Here is a 27561-nt window from a genome sequence, read left to right on the forward strand (position 1 = left end):
TGGTGGCGCAACCAGCTCACATCCAGTTATCAGAGATTTGGGGGAATTTATTAACAGGGGAGAGAAGCAAAGAGGTAACAGAGCTCGGAAGATTTACTGCGAAGCACTATATTTTGTCAATGACGACACATGCACCTATAGCCAGCCACTGAACTGTGACAAACATTTATGTTATCGGAACACTGTGCACAGCAACAAAACCACAGCACATTTTTTGGAAATTTTATTCTCGATTTGGACGTGAATATTGCGACGACAGTCTTTTTCAGCTTTAAAATGAGTGTGGGATCAGTATTCAACCCACCCGTCAACACCACTTTCGTAAGAATAAGAGGGTGAAGTGTTGGATCGCTTCAAAACGGACTGAAGTACATGGTTTTGCGATCTTGCCTGTTTGACAAACACAGATTGGGACGACCTCGGTGAGTACTTGCAGATTATCGCTGAACGGAGGGTGGAGTGTGTGCAGTTGAGGGGATGTAGGAACCGCAACATGAACTGCTATCTGGGGCGGACTGCATCGTCCTCACAGGCTCAAAATTCCCTGCATCGTGGCGTCCAGAAAGTTGCTGAACATTATTTTATGGGAGAATGGTAGGCAATGGTGTAACTATTGACTTTAAATCACGACTTCCTCGCGGGAGAACAAAACCCAAAACACATTGGAAACCTGTTCTGGCGGACAGTCATCGAACTGTGAAATTAATCCTGGTGTCCTTTCTCTACAGACGCTGCCTGACCGGCTGAGTGTTTCCACCATGCTCTGTACCTCTCAGCTATTATAACCTCTCAGCTTTTCTGGTTGTAAATACGACCCACCAGTGATCACAGCTGAAATGGGACTTGGGTGTGCAGTAACGCGTAATAATTTGGGAATGACATTCACACCAGTTGTGTGGCTATGTAATGGTGACATTATTTTTGCTTCATTTCTGATCTGTTTAAATTTCTAAGGAACGGGAAAATGGATGGCGGGGTGCCGGATATGCGGAGTTTGTAACGGTGGAGGCACGGACAGCCTGGACTGAGGGATGTTTTGTCAGAGAAGGTGTTGAAACCACAAAAAAAATCTCTCCCCCCTTTTGCGTAAAGTGGATGTTTCACACTCTCCGGGACTCCAGGGAGACAACTGAACAGAGACACTTACAGGGGATTGGTCATTTGTTAGCATGCAATGTGAGGCCACCACAGAATTTTGCACATCAGCAACAAGGGACGGAGCAATGTTGGGAGTTACTCTTTCCCGGGACACTGCCTGAAGCAAAAGATGTTTAACTGCGGCACGACCATGGAGGTGAAGGTAAACCTAACTCGGGAGAAAGGACGTTGATCAAAGCTCAGACCAGGTGCAGATGGATTGAAGGTAGGCCCTATCTTTGGTTGGAAGACGAGATTTCTCCATGACTGCCCTGTGGTCGGTGGGTCCCCTGTGATTAGCGGGAACAGGTCTGAGTGTGACACAGGAGGAGGGGTGGACACTGTACACGAGGGCTCTTTCGGTGTTTGTGTGTGTGTGTGTGTTGGGAATGAGGCAGAACACTACCACCATGGATGGCAGCTCGCTGGCTGCTGAGCAGGACTCCTCGTTCCGAGTGCTGACGGGCTGTTTCCTCTCGCTGCTGATCCTCTCCACGCTGCTGGGCAACACCCTGGTCTGCGTGGCGGTCATCCGCTTTCGCCACCTGCGGACGAAGGTCACCAACTTGTTTGTGATCTCGTTGGCCGTCTCCGACCTCTTGGTGGCGGTGCTGGTGATGCCCTGGAAGGCGGTGAGCGAGATCGCGGGTTTCTGGCCCTTCGGCCCCTTCTGCAACGTCTGGGTGGCCTTCGACATCATGTGCTCCACCGCCTCGATCCTCAACCTGTGCGTGATCAGCGTGGACAGATACTGGGCCATCTCCAGCCCCTTCCGCTACGAGCGGAAAATGACGCCCAAAGTGGCTTTCGTGATGATCAGCGCGGCGTGGAGCCTCTCTCTGCTGATCTCCTTCATCCCCGTCCAGCTGGACTGGCATAAGGCGAGGGTCCCCAGTGGGCTACATGGCAATGCCACCTCCCAGCGCCCAGGGGACAACTGCGACTCCAGCCTCAACAGGACCTACGCCATCTCCTCATCCCTCATCAGCTTCTACATCCCCGTGGCCATTATGATCGTCACCTACACCCGCATCTACCGAATCGCCCAGAAACAGATCCGGCGCATCTCGGCCCTGGAGAGAGCCGCCGTGCACGCCAAGAACTGCCAGAGTAACCGGAGCAGCGCCAGCACTGCGGACATACAGCCCGAGAGCTCCTTCAAGATGTCCTTCAAGCGAGAGACCAAAGTGCTCAAGACCCTGTCGGTGATCATGGGCGTCTTCGTGTGCTGCTGGCTGCCCTTCTTCATCCTCAACTGCTTGGTGCCGTTCTGTGAGAGCCACGCCAGCCCGCCTCCCCTGCCCTGTGTCAGCGGCAGCACCTTCGATGTCTTTGTCTGGTTCGGCTGGGCCAACTCCTCCCTCAACCCCATCATCTACGCCTTCAACGCGGACTTCCGCAAGGCCTTCTCCACCTTGCTGGGCTGCGGCGCCCTGTGCGCCAGCAACGCCGTGGAGACGGTCACCATCCACAACGGAGTCTCCTTGTACCATCCTGGGCCAACCCTGGAGAAAGCGGAGAACAGCGTCTACCTGATCCCCCATTCGGTGCCCTGCCCTCCAGAAACTCCGACAGACCACAACTGCTGCGCAAAGCTCTCGCCCATCTCCCAGCACGGGGCGGTCAGCCTTCTGTCGAGCAATGGGGACTATGAGACGGACGTGTCCTTGGAAAAGATCATTCCCATTACCCAAAACGGCCAACACAATACCTGACCATGCCGAAAAAAAAGCTGCTTTTCAACGTAGTAGAGCCAGTTGGTGTCAAACCTCTTAAATTCGGTTTGTCCATCACTAACAACACACTGCTTACTGTCGTTACTTGAACTTCAAGTTACATATTACAGAGTCCTTCATTTACCCCTATTTAATATTGGAGATTTAATGAAATTAAGTGAGAAATCTGGTTAGATGGCATTCATTGCTATATTCAGTACTGAAGCCCATTCAGTACAAAGGGTACAAAACATCAGTCCTATTTTGTAATATTACCTGTGACTGTATTGGAGTAGAAGCCCACTTCATGCACAGTCGAAATCTGCGAAATCGGTGAATGTGGCCAAGTAGTCAGTGTGGAGTATTATTGCAGCCTTTGAGATGATTTGCAAAACATTCATTAGAACCCAAACTAGAAGATGGAGTTTTAATAAGTTTTTGTTACCTGTTAATTTCCATTTGCACCCAAATCGTAATTGTAAGATTGATGACAAACGTCGAGAGAGTCCTCTATTCAACTCAATACTCAACACCCCCAATCTAAGCAACCAGTCAGATTTGGGATCTGTTATGGTCTACCTTTGTTGGCACCTCCTTTAAGTTTCAGTGACTATGTGACATTTCCTGCTGCAGAAAATACATACAATTGCTCTATAGTCAAGATGGGATTCCTTGGCTATGATATGGGGAGGCTTATTGATTTCCAAAGTTTGAAAACTGTATTCAAAATAGAACTATTTATTAACTGATAGAACATCATAACCTGTAATGCTATATACTAAATGTGGGGCTGTGACTAGTATTTAGGTTTCTACCCCCCCAAAAAAACTCAATGAATTCCAACATGCTGAGATGCGGATGAGTTGTATTGTCAGGCAGTAAAGAGTTTGTCCCTTATTTGTTGAGAAGTAAACTAACTTCACATATCTATGTGTTGTACATTCTGTGCTCATGCCTCAGCTGTTCCAATTTTATATGTTCTTGTTCTATGTACTGATCATTTATGAAAATTGTATTTGGTGTGTATTTTCAAAAAGGCAATAATTGCCCTTCAATCAATTGTCTTAATCACCCCGCACCCTTTACATTATTGATGTATTTTCTCTCTCCCCTCATGCCCACCTCCTTTCATTTCTTGTATTGACAAACCAGTAATGGCACATGGAAATTGTCCATTGTGTACTGTTTGGACCGGTACTGTGCACAAATATGGAAGCTTGGAAACTGTGTTATGTATGGTTTTTCTTCTTTGCTTACCTCAGAACTAGCTAATTTTAAAAAAGGTCACTCTGTGCCTGTGTCATTTTAACCTAAACTCTCGATTAATCTCATGCCGCGCTGAACTGAGAAGCAAACATGAATCAGATGCCAAAAACCTGGTGGTTTCAGGTTTTCTGATGACTGAGACTGTTCCGTGAAAGGACCCAGCAATTCAGATACCGATAGTGAATGTACAACTGAATGTCTTGTAATTAAATGTTCAGTTCGATAATTTACAGTGATGCTGATCATGTTGCTGCTGTTAAAGTGAATTTGTTTTCATTTACAGGTATTCAGAATGTGTTAGCTAATCTAGTGGCTGTCAGTGAACAATATACAATCCTGTTGTATAGGCCTGTTACATTAGCTTTCAATTTTCACTGCCAGTAAGCCAAAAAACCTTGCAAAATCTATTGTATGGATTGGGTATATGTCATGTGGATAAAACAGAAAATTGGATTCAGAGGATGCCTACTCTCCAGGCATTAATTACCATTGCAATGGAGGATCTGATTCAAACATCAAGTAATAGCTGGATACTACTGCTTCTATTCATTCATCCCACAATTTGCAAGCTAGATTAAGCATAACTAGATGTAATGTTCAAAAACTCTATAAAATCATCTTTGTAATAGTTTGAAGCATAGCTAGGTTTGACAGCATCCGTGGAGATAGAAACTGAGTGAATCTCAGAAGTTGGTGATCATTTATTAATAATGACTTAATTAGATTAGATTAGATTAGATTACTTACAGTGTGGAAACAGGCCCTTCGGCTCAACAAGTCCACACCGACCCGCCGAAGCGCAACCCATCCATACTCCTGCATCTACCCCTTACCTAACACTACGGGCAATTTAGCATAGCCAATTCACCTGACCTGCACATCTTTGGACTGTGGGTGGAAACTGGAGCACCCGGAGGAAACCCACGCAGACACAGGGAGAATATGCAAACTTCACACAGTCAGTCGCCTGAGGCGGGAATTGAACCCGGATCTCTGGCGCTATGAGGCAGCAGTGCTAACCACTGTGCCACCGTGCCGCCCACCGTGCCGCCCACTTAACTTGGTAGTTGGGCCGAGTTGAGAAGGGGAAGGGACAAATTAGATTATGTTAGGAGGCATTGTAGGGCCAGGAAGGCAAGTGATGGAGCTGGTAGCAGTCCAGTTGGTTTATGAGGGAATTGAAGAGTCCAGCAGGAATTTGGATAAATACATTGCATCAAATGGGAGAGGGTGGGGCAGGGTGGAGTTGGAAGTCTGGGAGGGAAGTTGGGAATCAGATGGTGTTTGAAGGTTTGAAGAGTTGGGTGTTCTAGGGGGTCGGGAGGGGTCCGTTCAGTGAGGAATTAGGGCTGGGGTGGGGATTCAGATGTATTGTTACTCAGAAGTGACAGACATTTAAGTTGTCTAATGTTTACTTGATAACTGTCCAGGTAAGGAAGATTGATTTCTCCAAATGTGCAGAAAGATGGAGAATTGTTTTCTGGACGTTTAAACTTCCAGGAGTTCCTGTAGAGTCAGTGCATTGAGACTTCTAATTATCTGAAGACTGGAAGGAAGATTTGGGTCATTAAAAAAAAGCATTTTACATTGAGCCATATAAGGAGATAAAATGGCAGATGAGAGGAAGCTTGGTCAAAGCGTTGGTTATTAAAGGATAAAAGAGAGGAAAAGCAGCAGAGAAGTTTAACAAAGAATTTCACGGTTTGAGCATTTGGCAATTGAAGGCACAGTCACCAATGATGGAGTGATTTACCTCAGCAATGATCGAGAGTTTGGAAATAGAGCAGAACAGATATCTCGAAGGACACAGTAAGGGCCGCAGATGCTGGAAGTCGGAATCGATAAAAAGTGGAGATGGAAAGGCACAGCAGGTCAGGTAGCATCAGAGAAGCAGGAAAGTCAACATTTTGGGTCCTGACTCAAAACATTGACTCTCTTGCTCCTCTGAGGCTGCCTGACTTGCTGTGCCTTTCCAGCTCCACTTTTGATTGAGATATCTCAAAGAATTGCGAGGCATATTACAAAGTTAGGGATGATGTTGGGAGCAAAAGTGGGTGGTAATGTCACAAGTAAAGGAAGAAAGGGGCCAGAGGAGGTATAAATGGGTGTAATAGAATCATTACCAGTATATATTGACCAAGTAAATGGCAAGGATGGAATATTCAGAGCTTACTGTTGAGGTTGCAAGTCTGTAGAGTGCCTACTGAATAATGAGATGCTATTCCACACATTTGCATTGAGATAATATTCTTCCATCATTCTCTCAGGTCGAACCTTGACATAGTACTCAAAGCTGCTGACAAGAGAGGCATCGTTGTTGTTTTATGAACAGTGTAAATGGAAACTCTAACACTTCACACCAATCCTGACTCACAATCCTTCTAATCATCCATCAATTATTCCCAAACACCTCATGTTGTCTGAAGGTATTTGCAAGACAGCTGCCACCTTTCGATTTCCAGCTCAAACAGGCTCCATTTCAGATATGTTCTACTATTTTAGCATTTCTAATTTATAGGCCCTTATCGTCTTGTTTTCACCCCGTATTTTCCATACAACCATCCTCTGATATGGCAGTCTGCAGACTGTTGTACTTCTATCTTGGACAAAGACCAAGCAATCCTTGTCGATCACTACCAATCTTCTCCTGGTAGTACTGCTCTTTTAACTCCACTCATTTTCTTCAAATAATAGATATTCCTATAGGAATCAACATGATTCCTGCTTTTGCTTGGTATTGTGTGGGATATATGGATTTGTTCCAGTTGGACATAGCTTGCTCCTTAACTCCTGTATATTGATAATTATATTAGTTCACTTCCAGTTGTCTTCCTGAATGGATAATTTATTTTACTGGAGAAAGTGAGGTCTGCAGATGCTGGAGATCAGAGATGGAAATGTGTTGCTGGAAAAGCGCAGCAGGTCAGGCAGCATCTAGGGAACAGGAGAATCGACGTTTCGGGCATTTCTTCAGGAAGATTCCTGAAGAAGGGCTAATGCCCGAAACATCGATTCTCCTGTTCCCTAGATGCTGCCTGACCTGCTGCGCTTTTCCAGCAATACATTTCCATCTCTAATTTATTTTACTCCCAGTTTTGTCCTCTTATGATTCATCTGTGTTTCTTCCCTTTCCTTAACTACTTTATCTCTGTAGCTGGAATTAGGCTGTCTACCAACATGAATTTTAAGTTCACTGACTCTCACAGCTACCTTGTTTACACTTTTTCACATCTCTCCTTCCTTTAAAGATTCTATTCTATCCTTTCGGTTTCTGTCTCCATTACCTCTGTTGTGATATCACCATTTTTCACACCAGAAATATGCTTTCAAAATATTATCTTCTTAATTTAGGATGATTGGCAGAGCATCCAACTCTACCTGTTCCATTATCTCACCTTTTCTCATCCCAACAATATTTTCAATCAGACCTGATGTTTACTTTGCTATTAACAACACTTCATTTCTTCACAAGTATTACCACTCCCTTCGCACTTGATTTCATGATGCCTTTGATCTCCAAACTATTTCACACTTTAACCTTAACTGGAACATCTTTTCTCCATGCACCCCTCGCCCTTTTAATAAAACCAAAAGATTAGGAGCAATTTGTTTTATCAAGTCTACTCCACCATTCAATGAGACTATGGAGAGACCATGAGTGATCTGATAATCCTCAACTCAATTTTCCCGTTTATTCCACACAGCCCTTGATTCCATTACTGTCTAAGAGTGCTATCTCAGCCTTGAATATTCTTATTGACTCAGTCTTGACAGCTCTCTGTGATACAGAATTCCATAAATTCACTACCTTCAGAGAAAGATCCAACAGATTTAATTGAAAGCGCTAGCTTTCGGAGCACTGCTTCTTCATCAGGTAGTTGTGGATTCCTATAGGAATATCTATTATTTGAAGGAAATGAGTGGAGTTAGAAGAGCAGTACTACCAGAAGGTTGATAGTGATTGACAAGGATTGCTTGGGGCTTTGTCCACGATAGAAGTACAGCAGTCTGCAGACTGCCATGTTGGGGGATGGTTGTATGGGAAATACAGGGTGAAAACAAGATGATCAAGGCACCTGATGAAGGAGCGTTGCTTCCACATAAACCTGTTGGACTATAATCTTGTGTTGTATGATTTTTAACTTTGTACACCCTAGTCCAACACAGGCATCTCCAAATTCAGAGAAAGAATTCTTCTTCATCTCTGTAAAAAAAAGGGTGATCTCCTTATTCTGGTCTCCCACAAAGGAAAGAAATTCTCTGAATTTATCCTGTCAAGTCCTCTCAGAATCTTAAATGCTTCAATCAGGTCTTCTTATTCTTCTAAACTACTATCAGTACAAACCCAATCCATTCAACTACACCTCAATAGAAAATCTCGATGATTCTAATGAACCTTCTCTGGATTTCCTCCACTGCCTGTATATCTTTCCTTAGATAAAGGGCCCACAATTGTTCCGATTCTAGGTGTGGTATAACTAGTGCTTTGCATAGTTTTAACAAGACCTCCCCCAATTTTTATACTCCATTCCCTTTGAAATAAAGGCCAACAGATCATTTGCCTTCCCTATTACCTGCTGAACTTGGATACTGGCTATTTGTGATTCATTCAGAATGACTCCCAAATCCCTTCTGTAGTCTCTCTCCATTTAAATAATATTTAGTTCTCCTATTCTTCCTGCCAAAGTGTGCAACCTCACATTTTCCCACATTATATTCTGTCTTCCAGGTTTTGGCCACTCACCTAACCCATCTCTCTCTCTCTCTCTGTGCAGACTCTTTGTGTCATCCTCACTACTTCCCATCATCAGCATAAAGCTCATAATTCTTCTACCTCTATTTAGTTTTGAAGAAGAGTTATATTGGACTCAGAACATTCATTGTTTCTATTTCCACAGATGTCGTCAGACTTGCTGAGTTCAGAACTTGTTTTTCTTACAAATCTCCAGCATTTGCAGAATATTGCATTTATTTTTGCACTTTGTTGGGGTGTATTAAAACTTTTGTAACTACTGCTCACAAACTGGCCTCACGAATGGGGAGGCCAAATGCAGATTACTGAATACCTGTGTTTAGGTTGCAAATTTGAAGCTTTGGTCATTTGCTACTTTGTTCTAGCAGCCTAATCTCACTCCGTCCTTTCTATCTTCAGTCTTCTGCACTGTTCCATTGAAATTAAAACTATAGTCACAGGACTGCATCCCATTTTTCAGTAGGCACTTCACAGTTCTGTAGTCTCAAGACTGAGCTGAGTAGCCACCATCCAGTTTCTTCAGAGAGCAGATGCAAGTAAAGCATGAGTAAAGTACTGTGACTCCTGTAAATGTGAAATAAAATCAGAAAATGCTGGAAGGACCTAGTGGTCTGGCAGCATTTGTGGAGAAAAGAAATGATTAATGTTCTGGGTTAATATTCCTTCATAAAATTAGTTCTGACGAAAGGTTATTGACCTAAAACGTTAACTCGGTTTTGTTTTTCCACTTAGACTGATAATGGTTCTGCTGTTGCAACTTGCATTTCTTTTAGAATCACCCTTTGTTTCTTGTGACATTCCTATCTTCAACTGACTGGATAATCCTTCATTTCATTATGTATGTCTTACACCCTGTCACAGTTGATTCTCTTAACTCTTTCCTTGCCTTTTCCGTTGACCCCTCCCCCCCAAACTGTCATTGCTACGTAACTGTTTTTCTGGCTTTGTGCTTTCTTAAGTACAATTAAATCTTTAGCTTCTTCCAGTTCAGATGAAAGGTCACCTAGCTACAGGATCAATCCTATTATTCTCTTCACAGATTCTTCCAGACCTGTGAAGTGTTCCCAGAATTTTGTATATTTTATTTCTTTCCATGAGAGGTCACTGCAGAGTAGGAGAGATGAGGAATCCTAGCTGATACTTTCCCTTCCCACTCGAGGGCTGCTCAGATCTATTTTGGTGCTCCAGCTGTTACCCTGACTTTGATCACCTTATTCTTGGAAATCAAAGCTGTGACTTTTTGGCTTGGCTTAATGCTGTACTAGGTGGTGCTTTTACTAGTTGGGACAACACCAGAGCTTCAGACAAAATAGATTCTATTTTTAGTTCCTTATTATGCAAGTTTTGAAGACTTTATTTAAACATTGCGGACTAAAGACACCAACAAATGGGATAGCTGAGAACCCAGTAATACAACTTGTTTGATTATCTAAAGGATATACATCACTCCCAAAAAAAGTATCCTAAGTTAATAATTATATTTCTATGAGTATTAAATTAGTAAATTTACTAAACTCTCTATTTTGAGGTTTAGTAATTCCTCATGTCTAAATTGACCACATCTTGTGCACATCAATCGGTAGTTAAATAAGTTGCAAAAAGGGAAAAAGAAATGCAAAAATGATGTTTTCATTTTATTGAAATTCGTAACTTCAGTGAATCTAATTTTAATTCTTCTTCAAACAAACAACCTAAAATGATTTCCTATCATTACAAATTGCATTGAACACACAAGTGGTAATTTTAACTTGCTGCTCCAAAACGGGCAAAACTAACAAAAGGTTTCTTATTATCCTATTTATGCAATTCAAGATTGGATGGAACTTTCCTCCTTTTTCAGATGGAAAGCCATTTGTAATACACATTTACATGCTCGAGTACAAGTAGACTGAGGATATATTATATATTGCAGGAAGTTTAATAATACTCTGTGGGCCCTGGAGAAACCACGACATCCACAAAAAGTAGCTTTGAGTTGCTGTCAATCCATACAAATCCCATTGGGTTTATAGTCCATACTTAGATTCCAACTACCTCCCCTCCCTCTCCATCAGTTGTAAATTACAGTGGGGTGTTTATTTGATGCCCACACTCACTGGCAGATTATAAATTGGTTGAGATTCATTCACATCCTGAACAGTCTGGTGGCTAGGAATGTTTCACCTGTTTCCTAAATAACTGGTCCTACTATCTCAGTAAAACTCTACATTTTTATTTGAGGTATCTCTCATAGTAAATGATCAAATCTAGACATGTCACAGTACTCCTGAATGTTACAGTGCCACTGGCAGATGGGTTAGTTTAGATTGAGGCCCTCTTTGTGTGTAAGAAGGTATACATGACTTTTTCATTGTTACCTTTTTTGATCTTTCAGTTCAAACATGGAACACAGATCACACTGTCAAAAGTTTGAAAAATGAATGGTTGAATTGACAATGTGAAGGAGTTGAGTTGATAGCTGAAGCATTCTGGGTTAATGACTACATTTCCACTGATGTTAATTCAGCTTTAGAATATTACTGAGCTCAATAACCCCTTCAAGCTAATTTCCATTAGCATTCATGGCATGGTTAATAACATTGACCAGTCAACAGAGCCTGGAAATAAAATAAATGATAATTTACTGAAATGTTTCTTGACAATATTTCAAATTGTCCCAGTAATTCTATAATATCAGTATTTTTATTTCTTTTTATCAAAAAGAATCATACTAATTATGTTACAGGGAGTTTGGGCACATTCTGAGCACAACAGTGTGAAAGAATTGAAATGACAAAAGTGGTCACCAACTCAGTGTGCTCCAGTGCTTGTGCAAAACCAGTGGCGTGTGTTTATTCATCCTCTTCATGCTTGTGGAACTTCTCCAGCTATTTTAACCAGTTAAAAAGGTGATGAAAACAATAAAAAACTAAAAAGTTAATGTTAACTTCAATTCTCCATGTCCATATATTTTCAAAAAGTGGTGATGATGATTCATATAATGATAATATGATTGCTTTTTTTATACTGTTTGCAATTGCAGTGAAGTGCTTTAAACAATGATTGTAAAATGAAAGAGCTTGCATATTACCCATAAGAGGCCACTGGTGACAAACTATTGAGACAGAATGAAAATCAGCTGGATTCAACCAAACTAATGACTTGCATCATCGAAAGAAAACGGATCAATTTTAATCCAACTGCTCATCAATATCAGATATAATAGTATTTAGAAAGGAAAGAAAGACTTGCAGTCACAGAAGTCTCGATCACCTCTTTTAAAAACATCGTGTCAGACTTCATGTGCGGTAACTATCAATATGAAAGCAAACAAATACAGTACATTACGAATAAAAAAAGTGACATGATCAATGGCCAGTTAATTTGTTTTGAGTGGTGTTAATTGCAGGAAACATTTTGAATTTATTCAGCTGAATCACTGAATTAGACCATAAACTGGAGACCATACCTAATTGATAATGTTTCATAGATTATCCAACCAACTTGCTTTTTCCTCAAAATAAAAGTACCAAGAATCAAAAAAATTGTAAGTTATGGCAACATAGAAAGAAACCTTTGAGCAATGCACAGCAAATTCATCATCATTTCAATAAAGGAAAGGTGTGGCTCGGTGGTTAGTACTGCTGCCTCACAATGCCAGAGACCTGGGTTCAATTCCTGCCTCAGGCAACTTTCTGTGTGGAGTTTGTACATTCTCCCCGTGTCTGTGTGGGTTTCCTCCCACAGTCTAAAAACGTGCAGGTTAGGTGAATTGGCCATGCTAAGTTGCCTGTAGTGTTAGGTGAAGGGGTTAATGTAGAGGAATGGGTCTGGGTGGGTTGCTCTTCGGAGGGTTGGTGTGGACTTGTTGGGCCGAAGGGCCTGTTTCCACTCTGTAAGTAATCTAATCTAATGTTGTTGTTCAACATTAAAAGTGGGCACTTTTTTTCCTTAGTACCAGTATATTTCATTAATGCACTTCTCATACCTGACTCTTATCATTGATTAGAGATTGAGTAAGCAATATTGAATATGCTTTCCTGATTCAAGTTGTGAACTGATTCCATCTATTGACATTGGCTGGGATTTTGCAGTCAGTGGTGAAGGGCGAATGCTTGCAGCTTACCTTGAGAATAGAATAGAAATTTATTGTCATGTTTACTTTTATATGAAAAATACAATGAAAGGTCACCCCACCATGAGGTCACATCAGTGACAGTAGTCATACATAATAATAAAAAAAGTAAAGACAAAATTTACCACTGATCAGTTAATGGCTCCTGGGCTTGCGGAAAGCTGCTTTAGGAAGGATGGAATACCCTGAAGATGGAGCCAGGCTGAGACTGCCACACTGAGCTGCTGTTACCAGACTGGAAGTGTCTGCCAAAGAAGACTGCCATGCCAGATTAGGACTGCCACTCATGGATGAGACCACCTGCTGGGCCGCTGGAATGCCTGGATGATGAAGATGAAGGAGACCTTCACACACAGACGAGACTGGTATGCTGAGAGAAAATTGCCATGTGTGGAGAAGACCACCATACCAGGAGACTGCCACGCAGGGACATAGCCAAATTGAGAGATCCTCCATACAGGGAGAGCGCCATGCTGGGCCAAGACTGCCTTTCTTCTTCAGGTGCCTGAGCCTACCTATGGACCTGCTACTTCAGCCTAGCCTGCGAGCCCTGGCCAGGGAAGTCAGCGCGGGACCTGTTCCTCACTCATCAGGAGACCATGGGCTGTGATGGAACTGTGTCCAGCTCATTGTGGTGTTGCTGCTGCGCTACTGGAAGATTAAAAGAAAAGAAAAAAAGAAAAAGAGGAAAAGTTAAAAAAAAATATTTAAGAAAGAAAGGAAGCCAAGGGAGCAGACAGGCCCTGGGCTCAGATTCCTACTCCACCACCATCTTAAGGATTTAGCAGACCCCATGAGATATTGGATTTGACACCATCAAATGAGATTTGTCGTGTCCAGCAAAAGTGAAGTAATCAGAAAGGCTGATCAGCCTATAAGATTGAAGAATTCTCAAAGTTAGCATAGATTACAATTCATATTTTAACTTAAAAATCACAGAACACCAGGTTATAATCCAACAGGTTTATTTGGAAGTACTAGCTTTCAGAGCACAGGTCCTTCATCAGGTAATTAGTGGGGCAGGGTAATAAGACACAGAATTTATAGCATAAGATCACAGTGTCATGCATTTAAAATGATATATTGAACAAACCTAGATTGTTGTTAACTCCTTCATCTTTTAGAATGGGTTACAGGTTTTGGTTCACTAATACGTAAATCCCATAATATCTTTCCTGTCACATTCTCAAGGTAACTTAAGGTTTTATGTTTTAAAAAAGTGATATCTCGGCTCAGACAATGTATAAAAGGTGTGAGGTTATAAGGTCTTAAGTTATCTTGAGCACACACACATACACTTTTGCAGATTTGTATTTGCAGATACAATCTATGTTTGCTCAAAAAGTACACAACCTGCAGGCAGTCCATCCATATAACATTTTATTAATTCCTACTTTGGAAACAGAACCAGTCTGACTCAAGATTGGGACACAGACAGACTCTAACCTCACACCTTTAATACATTGTCTGAGCTGAGATGTCACTTTTTTTATAAGTTATCTGGAGAATGTGACTTGAAAGAAGTTCTGGGATTTATGTATTAGTGAATTGAAACCTGTAACCCATTCTAAAAGATGAAAGACTTAACAGCAATCTAGATTTGTTCAAAATATCATTTTAATTGCATGACACTGTAATCTTATGCAATAAGTTCTGTGTCTAGTTAACTGATGAAGGAGCAGCTTTCCGAAAGCTAGTACTTCCAAATAAACCTGTTGGACTATAACTTTTAACTTTGTCCACCCCAGGCCAACACCGGCACCTCCACATCATATTTCAACTGTTCTACAGAAACCAAAATCAAGACTGGGACATACACATAGGCTGAAAGCAGAAAATGAAATACCATAAATCTTTTTATAATGTAAATGATTCAATTTTAAAATCTTATTCTGAAGCAATGATATTTTACACTTCCAAAGTTAGTTTTTCAAGGTGAGAGAAATTCTTCAAAATAATTATTCATAGCATTGTATAGGAATAATGGCACAGAAACAAGCCATTCAGCTTAATGAGTGCTTGCGAGTATTGATGCTCTACTCAAGTCTCCTCCCATCCTTTTTTATCCAAATCTACTATTGAGGCATAACGACATCAACTACACTGTGTGAAAGCATGTTCCACATTTTTATTGCTGTTCGGTTGACAGAATTCTCCAAAATTTCTTATTGGATTTATTGGTGATTAGTAAATATTAATGACCTCCAGTTATGCTCTTGTCCACATGAGGAATCATTCTCCCTGTATTCATTCTTTCAAACCATTCATAATTTTAAATACTTCAATTTAGTCACCCTTCAGCTTTCTGAGACCCATACCGTCAATCCTTTCCTGATATGTATGCCTACATATTTCTTGCATCAATGTTAATCTTCTCTGTACTTTCTGTAGTGTATCTATATTCTTTCAGAACACAGTGAATACAACTGCACACAGTGCTCTTAAAAGCAGTCTAACTGAGGTTCAATGCAAGTTTAGCATAACTTCCCTCATTTTAAATTTTATTGCGTTAGAAATAAAGCCTAGTGTTTGGTTTGAGTTGTGTCATATTGCATGATTTGTATTCAAGATCCTTTTGTTTCTCTACTCTGAATTGACCTTCAAGCAATAAGCTTCTGATAAAAGCATACTACCTCTCATACTTCATTTGCCAATTACTTGTCCATTCTGTATGCTTATTAATAGCCTCATGTAATTTGTTGTAATTGTCCTCAGTATTGACTATCCCATCACACAATTTACTTGTATCAGTTTTATGTTGTACACCGTAAAGCTTCTCTGTCATGCCAACCACATTTTCTGGGTCATTGAAGTTCTGAAAAATATTGAGTCAGAGTATACTGTAATTGCTGAGTTAGTGTGCCCACTAGTCATTAGACCTATCCTTGCCACTTCAATTTTTGTGACCTCTCATACTGGAAGTTGCTGTAAGTTATTGCTCCAAACAGTTATGTGCTTCCTATGGACACCTGGAACATATATGAACAGGGCATGTGTGTGCTTTTCTGTTTAACAAGTAAGATTCAAATAGTTTGCAATTTTGGAGAAGATTTGTAGCCCAGGTTCTGGATCAGGTTGTAAGTTTGCTCGCTGAACTGGAAGATTTGTTCTCAGATGTTTCGTCACGATGCTAGGTGACATTATCAGTGAGCCTCCAGTGAAGTGCTGATATTCTGTCCCACTTGATATTTATCTGTCTTGGTCTGTTGTGATAGGTGATATCATTTCCGGTTCTATTTCTGAGAGCTTGGTAAATGGGGTCCTATCAATGTTTGTTAATGGAGTTCCAGTTTGAATGCCAGGCCTTGAGGAATTCCTGTGCATGTCTGTGTTTAGCCTGTCCCAAGATGGATGTATTGTCCCAGTTGAACGGGTGTCCCTCTTTGTGTGTATGGTGATACTGCTAGTGATAGTTGGTCATGTCTTTTGGTGGCTGGTTGGTGGTCATGTATCTTGTTGCCGAGTTTCCTGCCCGCCTGTCCAATGTAATGCTTATTGCAGTCCTTGCACAGTATTTTGTATATGATGTTCGTTCTGCTGGTTGTTCATATGGAGTCCTTTAAATTAATCAGGAGCTGTTACAGTGTGGTGGTAGGTTTGTGGGCTGCCATGATATCTAGCAGCCGGAGTAGTCTGGTTGTCATCTCCGATATATCTTTATTGTGTGGCAGGGTGGCTAGAGTCTCTGGGCGTGTTGTGTCTTTTTGTTTAGATCTCTTCTGCAGGAATCGGTGGACTGAGCTTATCAGGTACCCGTTGTTGCTGAATGCATTTTCTAGGTGTTTTTCCTCAGCTTCTCGTTTCCAGGGTGCTGCAGTATGTTGTGGCCTGTTATAAATGAAGTCCTGATGCAGCTCCATATATGGGTATGGGGATGATTGCTGCTGTAGTTGAGTATCTGGTCAGTGTGTGTGGCTTTCCTGTAGACACTGGCCTGAAGGTCCCCCTTGGCTTTTTGTTCTACTATGACATCTAGGAAGTGGAGTCTGTTGTTGTTCTCTTCCTCTTTGGTGAACTTCATGCTGGTAAGGATGTTGCTTATGTGTTTGTGGGTTTCTTCTAATTTGTTGCATTTCGTGATGACAGAGGTGTCATCCACATAGCGGACCCAAAGCTTGGGCTGGCTCATGGGAAGGGCTGTTCATTTTATTCTGGAGGACTCAACATTGAGTTCTCCAATTTCAAATAACCTCCTTCCCCATCCCCTGACTCCCTTCTCAGCATTTCCCCATCCCTTCCACTGCTCCCTGCCACCAACTGGATTCATTCCTCCTGTTGACCAACCAGGTCATACTCTCTACCCATTTTCACCTATCCCCACTTCACCACCCCGCTCCCACCATCCCCTTTATCTGCAGCTCGCCTCACACCCACCCCCAGTTCTGAAGAAGTGTTACACCCGAAATGTTGACTTCTCCACTCCCTGATGCTGTCTGGCTCGCTGTGTTCTTCCAGCCTCCTGCCTATCTATTCTGTCTTTTTTGTGGCTTGAAGAAAAGCAATTTCTTAAACACAAAAGTGGACTAACTGGATTGACATACAATCCTTTCATTGATTGACCACTGACCCAAATATGGTCTCAGTCGAGTTCTTTGGCTGAAGTGATTTCGCCCAATGCCTTGATCCTCATCTGGGGCTATCTGGATGTTTTGTGAATAGTTCAAGAGGTGTAATTTATTTGGGTTCCTCTCAGCTAATTATCTTTGGGTTTCTGCAGACATGACTGATTCCATATTTTAGTGTCTGGAATTTGTTAGGTATAGTGATGTAGATATTCAGCTTTCATAGAAATTGATATTTTAAACCTCAATCAGTGCTTTTCAGTTGGTAAATACACAATTTTACATATAAAGCTTGCCCTGGTAACAGTTTTGTGAAGAATGGCTCAAAGCAGTTGTAAATTGTAAGGATCTGATTACCCAGGATGTGGATGACGGAAGAATGAAGTGGATTTGTGGACATGGGTTATATCCTTTCCTAGAGGGAAACAAGGAATACCCTTAGTATCGTCACCTCCAAACAGAAGCAAAGTATCTTGTGAGCTGGATGCCTATTGCTTGGATATAGATAAAAAGTTAGATCTTCTATTAAGTTTTATGGATCAAATTTACCAGAAAATTGATCTTATCACATGACTTTGAGCCACAGTCAGACATTGATAGATTTTGAAAAATAAATAGTAATTCCATGGAAGAATATATCATGGAATTTAAGCAAAGTGTATAAATAAAAGTAAGGCACTTGGTTTGGAGATTCCTTGTTGAGTGTATGTATTTTAGTTGCTAGATTGTGCAAAGTTGTTACAGATAAACAGGCCTTAGTCCTAACTGACATTCAATTCTTGGGAATGGACTTTCCTCTGGAGCAGATATCCATTGTCTTGAAACGAACTCCAAAGGAAGTAGTCATTTTCAGCAGCCTTGATGCACAATTAGAACATTCTATGGTGTAACAAAAAATGAAGGACTTAGCGGTTATGGCATTCTGCGATTGTTCAGATACACAGTTGCTATTTCAAAGGAAAAGTTTCAGGCAGAAAGACAGAAGCAGTTTTAGCAGATCTGGATAACATGCCAGTTGACAGACTTGGAACAATATTCGGAGGTAAATGAACTCCAGGAATGTATGGAGGACAGTTAATGGATGCTACATCTATGACTCAAAACATAACTAGGCAATGAATTGCCCAAAGTTAAACAGTGAAGTTTTCAAAATAGCACATGGCATAGAGAATCTAGTAGTTAAAGCTAGTAATATTGATCAGTCTGACGGAATTGAACTGGTCATAAGAAACAATAATCCAATGAGAAGTGTATTAATTGCAAATTCATTTAGCTGTGTAGTGTTAGATAGTAGTTGTAATTAGACAGTAAATGGATCAGGTTGGCTAAAATACTTGGATTCGTTCAGTATTGAGGATCATTACAAGACCAGGGAATATGAAAAGTATACTTGTTTTAAGTTTGGGAATGATAACATATTGAGATAATAAAAAAAAGGCAATTCCTTACAAAATGTTAGTGTATCTACTTTTTACCCAAATAAGGCATTATTGTACTCTCTTACCAAAATCTGATGTTTCTAATTAGAATGTTAGAGAAACATTAATGACATTGGGGGATAAGATTGAGATAGAGAAAGAATGCAATTTGTTTTAAAGTTGTGTAGACAATTTGTACATCCTTCTTGTTAAAGATTAAAAATCCTGATAAGTTATCCAGGGTGGTAGAAGAGGACTGTACGAGGTTATTCAAAGAGAATACAAAAGTACAAAAAATGCAAAATGTACTGCATAATGCTGAGTATCATATTCTAAGCCTTCCATTGGTTGGTCGCATTAATGAGATATTTGCTATGGATCTATTTTATGGAACAAATTTATGGATGAAGTAACTAGATTTAGTCTTTTTTAAGAATACATGGTAAGGAAAGAAATGTGATTGTAGACAAAATCATGAAGAAATTACAAGGGCCAAACTTGGGTCACCTGCTGTATTTCTAACCGCTTATGGAGGAAAATTGCTGATGCCAAGTTTAGAGAACTGTGTGAAAACCTGAACATTGTGGTTATGAATATCACAGTTGAAAGTCTTTTCAGCAATGAACTCTGAAAAAAAATCATTCGATGATAGATGAAATGCAGCATAAAATCTTAGCATATCTACCACACTGCAAGTTGACATTTGCACAGACAAGAGTGGTTCTTGCAAAAAGATTAACTTCAGATGCTTGGAGTCTATGCTTCCTCTCAATTAGTCCATGGGCAGAATCCTAAATTACCTCAGATGGTTGATAATCCGTCCCTGGAAGGGATTATGATTAATATAATTTTGATTTTGCATATTTGAATGTTTTATGTACAAGGAAAAGGATTTTCAACAAGATAGAGGTGTCAGAGAAAATTCGGAATGCTGTCAGGAATTTGGTGACAATATTCTACTTCCTGAGCCAGTGAGAACAATGGTGGGTATGACTTAATTGGGTGAGGGCTCAGCAATCAGATTCTTTTCATCAAGATGAATATTCACAATTATGTTCTTCCTACTTAGATGGTGAGCTGACTTTCTTGCCCTGTGGAGGTGATAAGCCTACCTGTATATATTTGTATCTCATTAATTGCACAATTTGCTGAAATTAACATCTCCGTCCCAAATGAACTGTACCAGATTAAATACTTCATACTTTAGAAAAATGTCTGTAGAAGCCAATCACATATTTGGTCTTTTGCCTCTAAGTCCCTGTAAGTATATCACTTTGGCTGTCTTTAGCAAAACCTTCTCAAAAAGACCTTGTCTTTAGTTTTGATAAAACCTCTAAAACTGCAGTAAGACCCTCTGCAGGGACTAAGGCTGGATGTGGCCTTGACCTGTCACTGAACACAACTGAAGAATGGCAACACACCAGTTTCTGTTTCAGAGTTGGCAGCCTAAAGCACAATCAGGAAGCAGCATTTGTTTTACTGGTGGCACTTTAGTGAAGAAAGAAAGCAAGCAGTTGGTAGTAGTGAGGGACACTTAATGCAGAAGCCAAGGCAGTATCATATTTATAGGAAAGTGTGAAGCATCAATATGAAATCAGGGGTTACATGTCACTGAAGGGAATTGTGCTGCATCAGTGTCAGCGGTGATGCATGTCATAGAATCACATATCTACAGCATAGAAAAAAGGGCCTTCAGCCCATTGAGTTGTGGAAGTCAAAAACAACCACCTAACATTGCTCCCGATGTGGTCTCCTCTACATTGGGGAGACTGGACGCCTCCTAGCAGAACGCTTTAGGGAACATCTCCAGGACACCCGTACCAATCAAACCCATTGCCCTGTGGCCCAACATTTCAACTCCCCCTCCCACTCTGCCGAGGGCTTGCAGGTCCTGGGCCTCCTCCACTGCTGCTCCCTCACCACCTGACGCCTGGAGGAAGAACGCCTCATCTTCTGCCTAGGAACAGTTCAACCCCAGGACATCAATGTGGATTTCACAAGTTTCCTCATTTCCCCTTCCCCCACCCCCACCCCCCTCACTTATCTCTCCACTCTGCAGGCACCCTGCCTCTATTCTTGATGAAGGGCGTTTGCCCGAAACGTAGATTTTCCTGCTCCTCGGATGCTGCCTGACCTGTTGTGCTTTTCCAGCACCGCTCTAATCTAGACTCTGGTTTCCAGCGTCTGCATTCCTTATTTTTACCTAATTCTTTTAATCCCATTTCCAACACTTGGCCCATTGTCTTGCATATCTTGACAGCACAAGTGGACATCTAAGGAATTCTTACATGTTATGAGGGATTCTGCCTCTACCACTTTAAATGCGGTGAGTTCCTGATTCTCACCATCCTTTGGGTAATAATGGTTTTCCTCACACCTCCACTAAATCCTTGTCCCTTAACTTAAATCTGTGCTTCTTGGCCATTGATTCCTTCCATCAAGAGTAAGGCATTCAACAAGGTTCCTGCATGGGAGACTGATGAGCAAGGTTAGATCTCATGGAATACAGGGAGAACTAGCCATTTGGATACAGAACTGGCTCAAAGGTAGAAGACAGAGGGTGGTAGTGGAGGGTTATTTTTCAGACTGGAGGCCTGTGATCAGTGGAGTGCCACAAGGATCAGTGCTGGGTCCACTTTTCATCATTTATGTAAATGATTTGGATGCGAGCATAAGAGGTATAGTTAGTAAGTTTTCTGATAACACCAAAATTGGAGGTGTAGTGTACAATGAATGTTACCTCAGATTGCAACAAGATCTTGATCAGATGGGCCAATGGGCTGAGGAGTGGCAGATGGAGTTTAATTTAGATAAATGTGGGGTGCTGCATTTTGGGAAAGCAAATCTTAGCAGTACTTACAAACTTAATGGTAAGGTCCTAGGGAGTGTTGCTGAACAAAGAGAGCTTGGAGTGCAGGTTCATAGCTCCTTGAAAGTGGAGTCGCAGGTAGATAGATAGTGAAAAAGGCATTTGGTATGCTTTCCTTTTTTGGTCAGAGTATTGAGTACAGGAGTTGGGAGGTGATGTTGCGACTATACAGGACATTGGTTAGGCCACTGTTGGAATATTGCATGCAATTCTGGTCTCCTTCCAATTGGAAAGATGTTGTGAAACTTGAAAGGGTTTAGAAAAGATTTACAAGGATGTTGCCAGGTTTGGAGGATTTGAGCTTTAAGGAGAGATTAAATAGGCTAGGGCTGTTTTCCCTGGAGCGTCAGAGGCTGAGGGATGACCTTATAGAGGTTTATAAAATCATGAGGGGCATGGATAGGATAAATAGACAAAGTCTTGTCCTTGGGGTGGGGAAGTCCAGAACTAGAGGGCATAAGCTTAGGGTGAGAGGGAAAAGATATAAAAGAGACCTAAGGGGCAACGTTTTCACTCAGAAGGTAGTACGTGTATGGAATGAGCTGCCAGAGGAAGTGGTAGAGGCTACTACAATTGCAACATTTAAAAGGCATCTGGATGTGTAGATGAATAGGAAGGGTTTAGAGGGATATGGGCCAGGTGCTGGCAGGTGGGATAGATTGGGTTGGGATATCTGGTCGGCATGGACGAGTTGGACCGAAGGGTCCGTTTGCATGCTGTACATCTCTATGACTCTAAGAAGAAAAGTTTCTTCCTGACTACCCTGTCTCTGCCCCTCATAATTTTATACATCTTAATCATGTTCCCTCTTAGTAATCTCTGCTGGAAGGAAAACAGCACCGGTTTTTATAATCTCTCTGCATAACTGAAATTCTCCAGCCAGGCACCATAATGGTAAATATGCTCTGCACCCTTGTCAGTGCTATCATATCTCTCCTCTGAATGTGGATTCCACAACTGTGCACAATACTCCAGCTGTGCTCTAACCAAAGTTTGATACAACTTCAGCATAACCTCCCTGCTCTTAAATTCTGTGCCTCAACTAATAAAGGCAAATATCCCACATATCTTCTTAACCACTTTACCTATCCTGATACTTTAAGGAACCAGAGTACATGCACAGCTTGGTCCCTCTGATCGTCATAGCTTCCCAGAGTCCGACCATTCATCATGTATTCCCAAGTACATTACCTCACATTTATCTTGATTGAATTTTGTTTGCCACTGATCACCCCACCTGACTAGCTCATCTCTCTCCTTGTATTATCTCAGTTGATCATCTTACTTTTTATGACTCTATTTATCACCCTGCCAATTTTTGTATTGTCTGTGAACTTACTGATCACCCTCCCTACATTCAAGTCTAAATTGTTTTTTTGGCCATTCATGGCTGGATGTAACAGGACTGCAGAGCTTAGATCTTATCATTGAAACATTTAGCCCTGTCTGTCACTTGCTGCTCATGCTGTTTGGTGCGTAGGTAGTCCTATATTGTAACTTCACCATTTAACATCTCATTTTTAGGTCTGCCTGATGCTGTTTATGGCCTACTGCACTCTTCACTGAACCAGAGTTGATCCTCTGGCTTGATGGTAATGATAGAATGGAGGATATACCAACCAGGAGTGCCAACCATGAGTGCCCAAAGCCTGTCCAAAATCTATAAGGCATTATCAGATGTGTGTTGGAATAGTCCCCAGTTGTATTGAGGAGGGTAACTCCAACCATACTCAAGCACTTGACACCTTCGAGATGAAGCAACCCATTTGATTGGCACTACATTCATCAACTTTCACTCCCTCCACCAGTAGTAGCAGCAGTATGTACAATGTACACACTCAACTAGTGACATGAATTAATTTAGAAAAATCTATTATCTGAATGTATCCCTACAAGAATTATTTTGCCAAAGGATTATCAGGAGCATTAGAATAGGGGTATCTTATAATTTAATGCCGTATGAGAAGTATGGCAAATCATTTCTTTTCTTTTATCGTGTTGATTGTGAATATTATTTAACAATCAACATGAGGATCGATTCTATCACTTTGAATTTTAAAGTACTTTTCTAAGCAATAGATAAGGATGTTTGAAGCCAATGAAGATTTGAATCTGACTGTTGTTTTAACCATGAAGCCAGTGTGGGCATTTCTTCCAGGTGAAGACAGCAGGAAGAACAGCTCAGACCAGAAGTGTTGCATATAGCATTTTTTTGTTATTTTCTTCGCCGTATCAGGAAAACCAGCATAATGATTCTGAGAGTCCCACGGAAAAGTTGAGAACAGGCTTGACAAGTGCAAGCCTCTTTCCCTCAGCTACTCTGAACCCCCTTTGCAGAACCTTTTCAGCTCTAGCCTTGAATAAGAGGATTGCTTTGTCTTCCCCCAACTAACCAGCATGAAGGAGACACAGTTAGTTTTAAAGTGTGCCCTCCATTCATGAAGGAACTGATACCAGAATCCTCTGTTTGAAATGTGGAGCTCTGTCTTAATGGAAAAAGGTAGGAGCAGAGTAGTGACTGCCATTGCCATTCCTTGGAAAATGCAGCTGGTAATATCATGCTGAACATTCTCAAAGATGATTTTGGATTTTCCTTTCCATACTTCCTGGCTGCATAGTAAGTGGTAACCATTTTCAGCTCATACACATTATTTGAGTCAGAAAGGTTCTTCAGTGGATAAAAGCTTGATTACAAGACTTGAAACATTATGGTTTATCATAAAGTTGTTTAACATTATGTGAGGTCTACACTGCCAAAGTGCCACTCTTCGCATGAGAATTTCAAACAAAGCTTGTGTTGCAGTTTTGATTGTTCATGTGAATTCTAAATGTTCAATGAGTGTTCAAATTAGAGGTGAAGCATTCTCTCAATGTTGTGGCCAGCATTTCTCCATAATCAGATAATTTTTTAATGCAATTTTTTTCATTCTCTTTGACTGCCCATGGAATATTACTGACCTCACTATCAAAAACAAGTATTACAATTTAGATTGAAAGCTCATTAATTTGAACAATGGCTTTTTACATACGACTGGCTGGTGGTGTTATCCCACTCTCAAAAACAGTGGATTACAAGGCAGCCCTTGAGCAAACAGTCAGTGATGTTATTTGATTTTATTTTCAACTTGTTCAAAATCTTTTTCAGGACCATAACATGTTAGACAATGGACATGATATGCAATGACTTCTCAAATTGTAATCTGCTAACAGTTGATCTTTGTTTGAGTTTAAGGTAATTTATGTTAGGAAGAGTAATTTTTCTCCCATTAGAATCTGTAGTGGATTTACAAAATGTATCTAACAAATGCATTTGTTCATGTCACTAGCTTATAACACACATATCTTTCCATATATCTGCTAAAAATTTGATTTGACAGTTCCTCCATGTTGTGCGGGAAAAATGAAAGTGTCTCAGCCATTAATCCTCATATAAGAATGTCATTTCGTATCATAGTTATAGATCACACTGACAGTTGGCATCTGAAATGACAGCTGCTGGCAGTACAAAAATTGGCCAAAAACAGAATGAAATCCTCATACCACTGAATCAACACATTATTTATAGTAACAAGTGTTGGCCATTGCTCACAACATCACAATTTAATCTACTGATTCAGATAATGACTTTTATGATCTATGTTGGATTCTGTAAATGAAAAATATTGTTTTTAATCACTCTTAAGTGTTCTATAAGTGTTCTATATATAAAATAGACCACATTCCATAGTGCACCTTATTTGATTTTATTTGATCATTTCTGTGCTCAGAAATGGAAGGGAATCAATTTAGTGGAATAAGTCATATAACTAAGCAATTTTTTATTTGCTTTCTTTCTATTAGCTCCAGAATCAAAGGCATGTATATAAATTTCATTTTACTAAGAAACAAGTTTTCTTACACTGATGATTCTAAAAATAACACGTAAAAACCCCTAGTAAAAATTAATATCACAATTTGCAGAGTACTGTCCAAGTGGATACCTGGTTTAATTTTTGTTTTGCACCACACTGAGTGAATGTTACTCTGAATGAGTCATTAAATTTGGTCTCTGTTTGCCTGTTCGTTGGTAATATGAAGACATTATGTCCCAGACAATATTCTTCTGCCAGCTGCCACCACAAATACAGATTAACTGGTAATTTTTAGACAGTTAAGTTCATGAGATATGAGTGCTGCTGGCAAGGCCTGTATTTACTGCCCAACTTTAACCGTTCTGGAGGTGGTGGTGGCAAACTTCCTTCTTGAACTAGTGCAGTCCTTGTGATGCCAATGTAGATGGTACTGTTAGGAAGAGAGGTCCAAGATTTTGACCCAGTGGCACTGAGAAACAGCGAAATATTTCAAAGTCAGAATGGTGTGAAATCTGAGGGGGAACATACAGATGGTGGTATTTCCACATATCTGCTGCGCTTGTCCTTCCAGTTGATAGAAGCTACAAGTTAGAAAGATGTTGTCTTTGGAGCTTTAGTGAGTTGCTACAGTACATCTTGTGGCCAATGCTATAAGGGGTGAACATTGAAAACATTAGGTGGAGTGCCAACCAAACTGTTTGCTTTGCACTGGATAGTGTTGAGGACTTTAAATGTTGTTGAAGTGTATTTCATTACATGGAGTGTATTTCATTACATTGCTGTCTTGTGCCTTGTAGATTGTGGTCAGGCTTTGAAGAGTTATTCACTCTAGACTTCACTGTTTATCTGCTTTCTTCTGTTCACTAGCTGATTCATGGTAATCCTTGGGATGTGAATAGTGGGGGAATTCAGAAATAGTAATATCATTGAGTATCTCTTGTTGGAGATGGTCATTGTCTAGCACTTAAGTGGTACAAATGTTATTTATGTCAAAACTGTGTCCAGATTTTCCAGATTTTTAGTTGTGGACTGAATTGAGGGAAGAACTGTTTTCAGCCTAAGGATTTCTGCATGTTTTGAAAGCAAGTAACCTAAACTGTATATGTTGTTTACACCGCTGCTAGTTCCAGCAGTAGATGAAGTGTAGTTTGCAGACAAACTAGATGTGAAGAATGATGTACAAATGGAATGTTTCATACCAACAAGTAGGATTTAGTTTTTCCCCAAGAGATGTAAATGAAAGCCAAGATGTTGGTAAATGGGATAGATGGTCAGTATATTCCTGTTCCATTGTACAAAGTCCTGTTTGGAGTGTGACTTGCCTGGACTAGTGGTATTCTGGGTAATTAAGAATGTGGATGGAGTTGATTTATTCATGGGGAACAATTTGGTAGAAGTCAAGTCATAGCCTTGTCTATTTCATGGCCAGTCCAGTTGGAACCAAGGAATAATTGCAGGAAAATGTTATGGGTATTTTTCCTTCATGTTTAGTGATAAGAAAAATGGCTAACCAAAGTCCATCATAGTCACAGTAATACCTCAGCAGACATTAGGGTAGCTGAAACCCTGTTTGACATTGAGGATAGCTTAAAGGGAAGGTTTACCATATCTTTTTTAAATTGAGGCTTAGGAAGCAGATACAGAGTTAGGTAGGTTAGCGCAGACAGTGGAGTGGAGATTGAAGAAATTCCAGAATATTATTATGTTAGAAACAGAATTCTGATCAGGAAGTGAAGATTGCCTCACAAACCTGTGGACAAAGAATGGATGGTTATTCATCTTTCTGACAGAAGTAAATCTTTTGAAGCAGTAGAAAATGGTTGGGTGTAGGGCACTGCCCTGAGAAACTCCTGCAGAGATAACCAGTGAAATTGTT

The 27561-nt window shown here is 40.7% G+C and overlaps 1 protein-coding gene across 1 annotated transcript; it reads left to right on the forward strand.

Moving 5' to 3' along the window:
• The first annotated feature begins 23 nt into the window (after nt 1-23).
• On the forward strand, nt 24-4905 carry LOC122556737 (D(1) dopamine receptor-like). Its single transcript, XM_043703837.1, has 2 exons — nt 24-422; nt 955-4905. The coding sequence occupies exon 2, from the start codon at nt 1527-1529 to the stop codon at nt 2850-2852; it is 1326 nt and encodes a 441-aa protein (XP_043559772.1). The 5' UTR covers nt 24-422; nt 955-1526; the 3' UTR covers nt 2853-4905.
• The last annotated feature ends 22656 nt before the right edge of the window (nt 4906-27561 follow it).

Source organism: Chiloscyllium plagiosum, chromosome 14, assembly GCF_004010195.1.
Source record: "Chiloscyllium plagiosum isolate BGI_BamShark_2017 chromosome 14, ASM401019v2, whole genome shotgun sequence".
Classification (NCBI taxonomy): Eukaryota; Metazoa; Chordata; class Chondrichthyes; order Orectolobiformes; family Hemiscylliidae; genus Chiloscyllium; species Chiloscyllium plagiosum.

Excerpts from the sequence above, each read along its gene's own strand:
- LOC122556737 (XM_043703837.1), top strand. The coding sequence starts at position 1,527 with ATGAGGCAGAACACTACCACCATGGATGGCAGCTCGCTGGCTGCTGAG.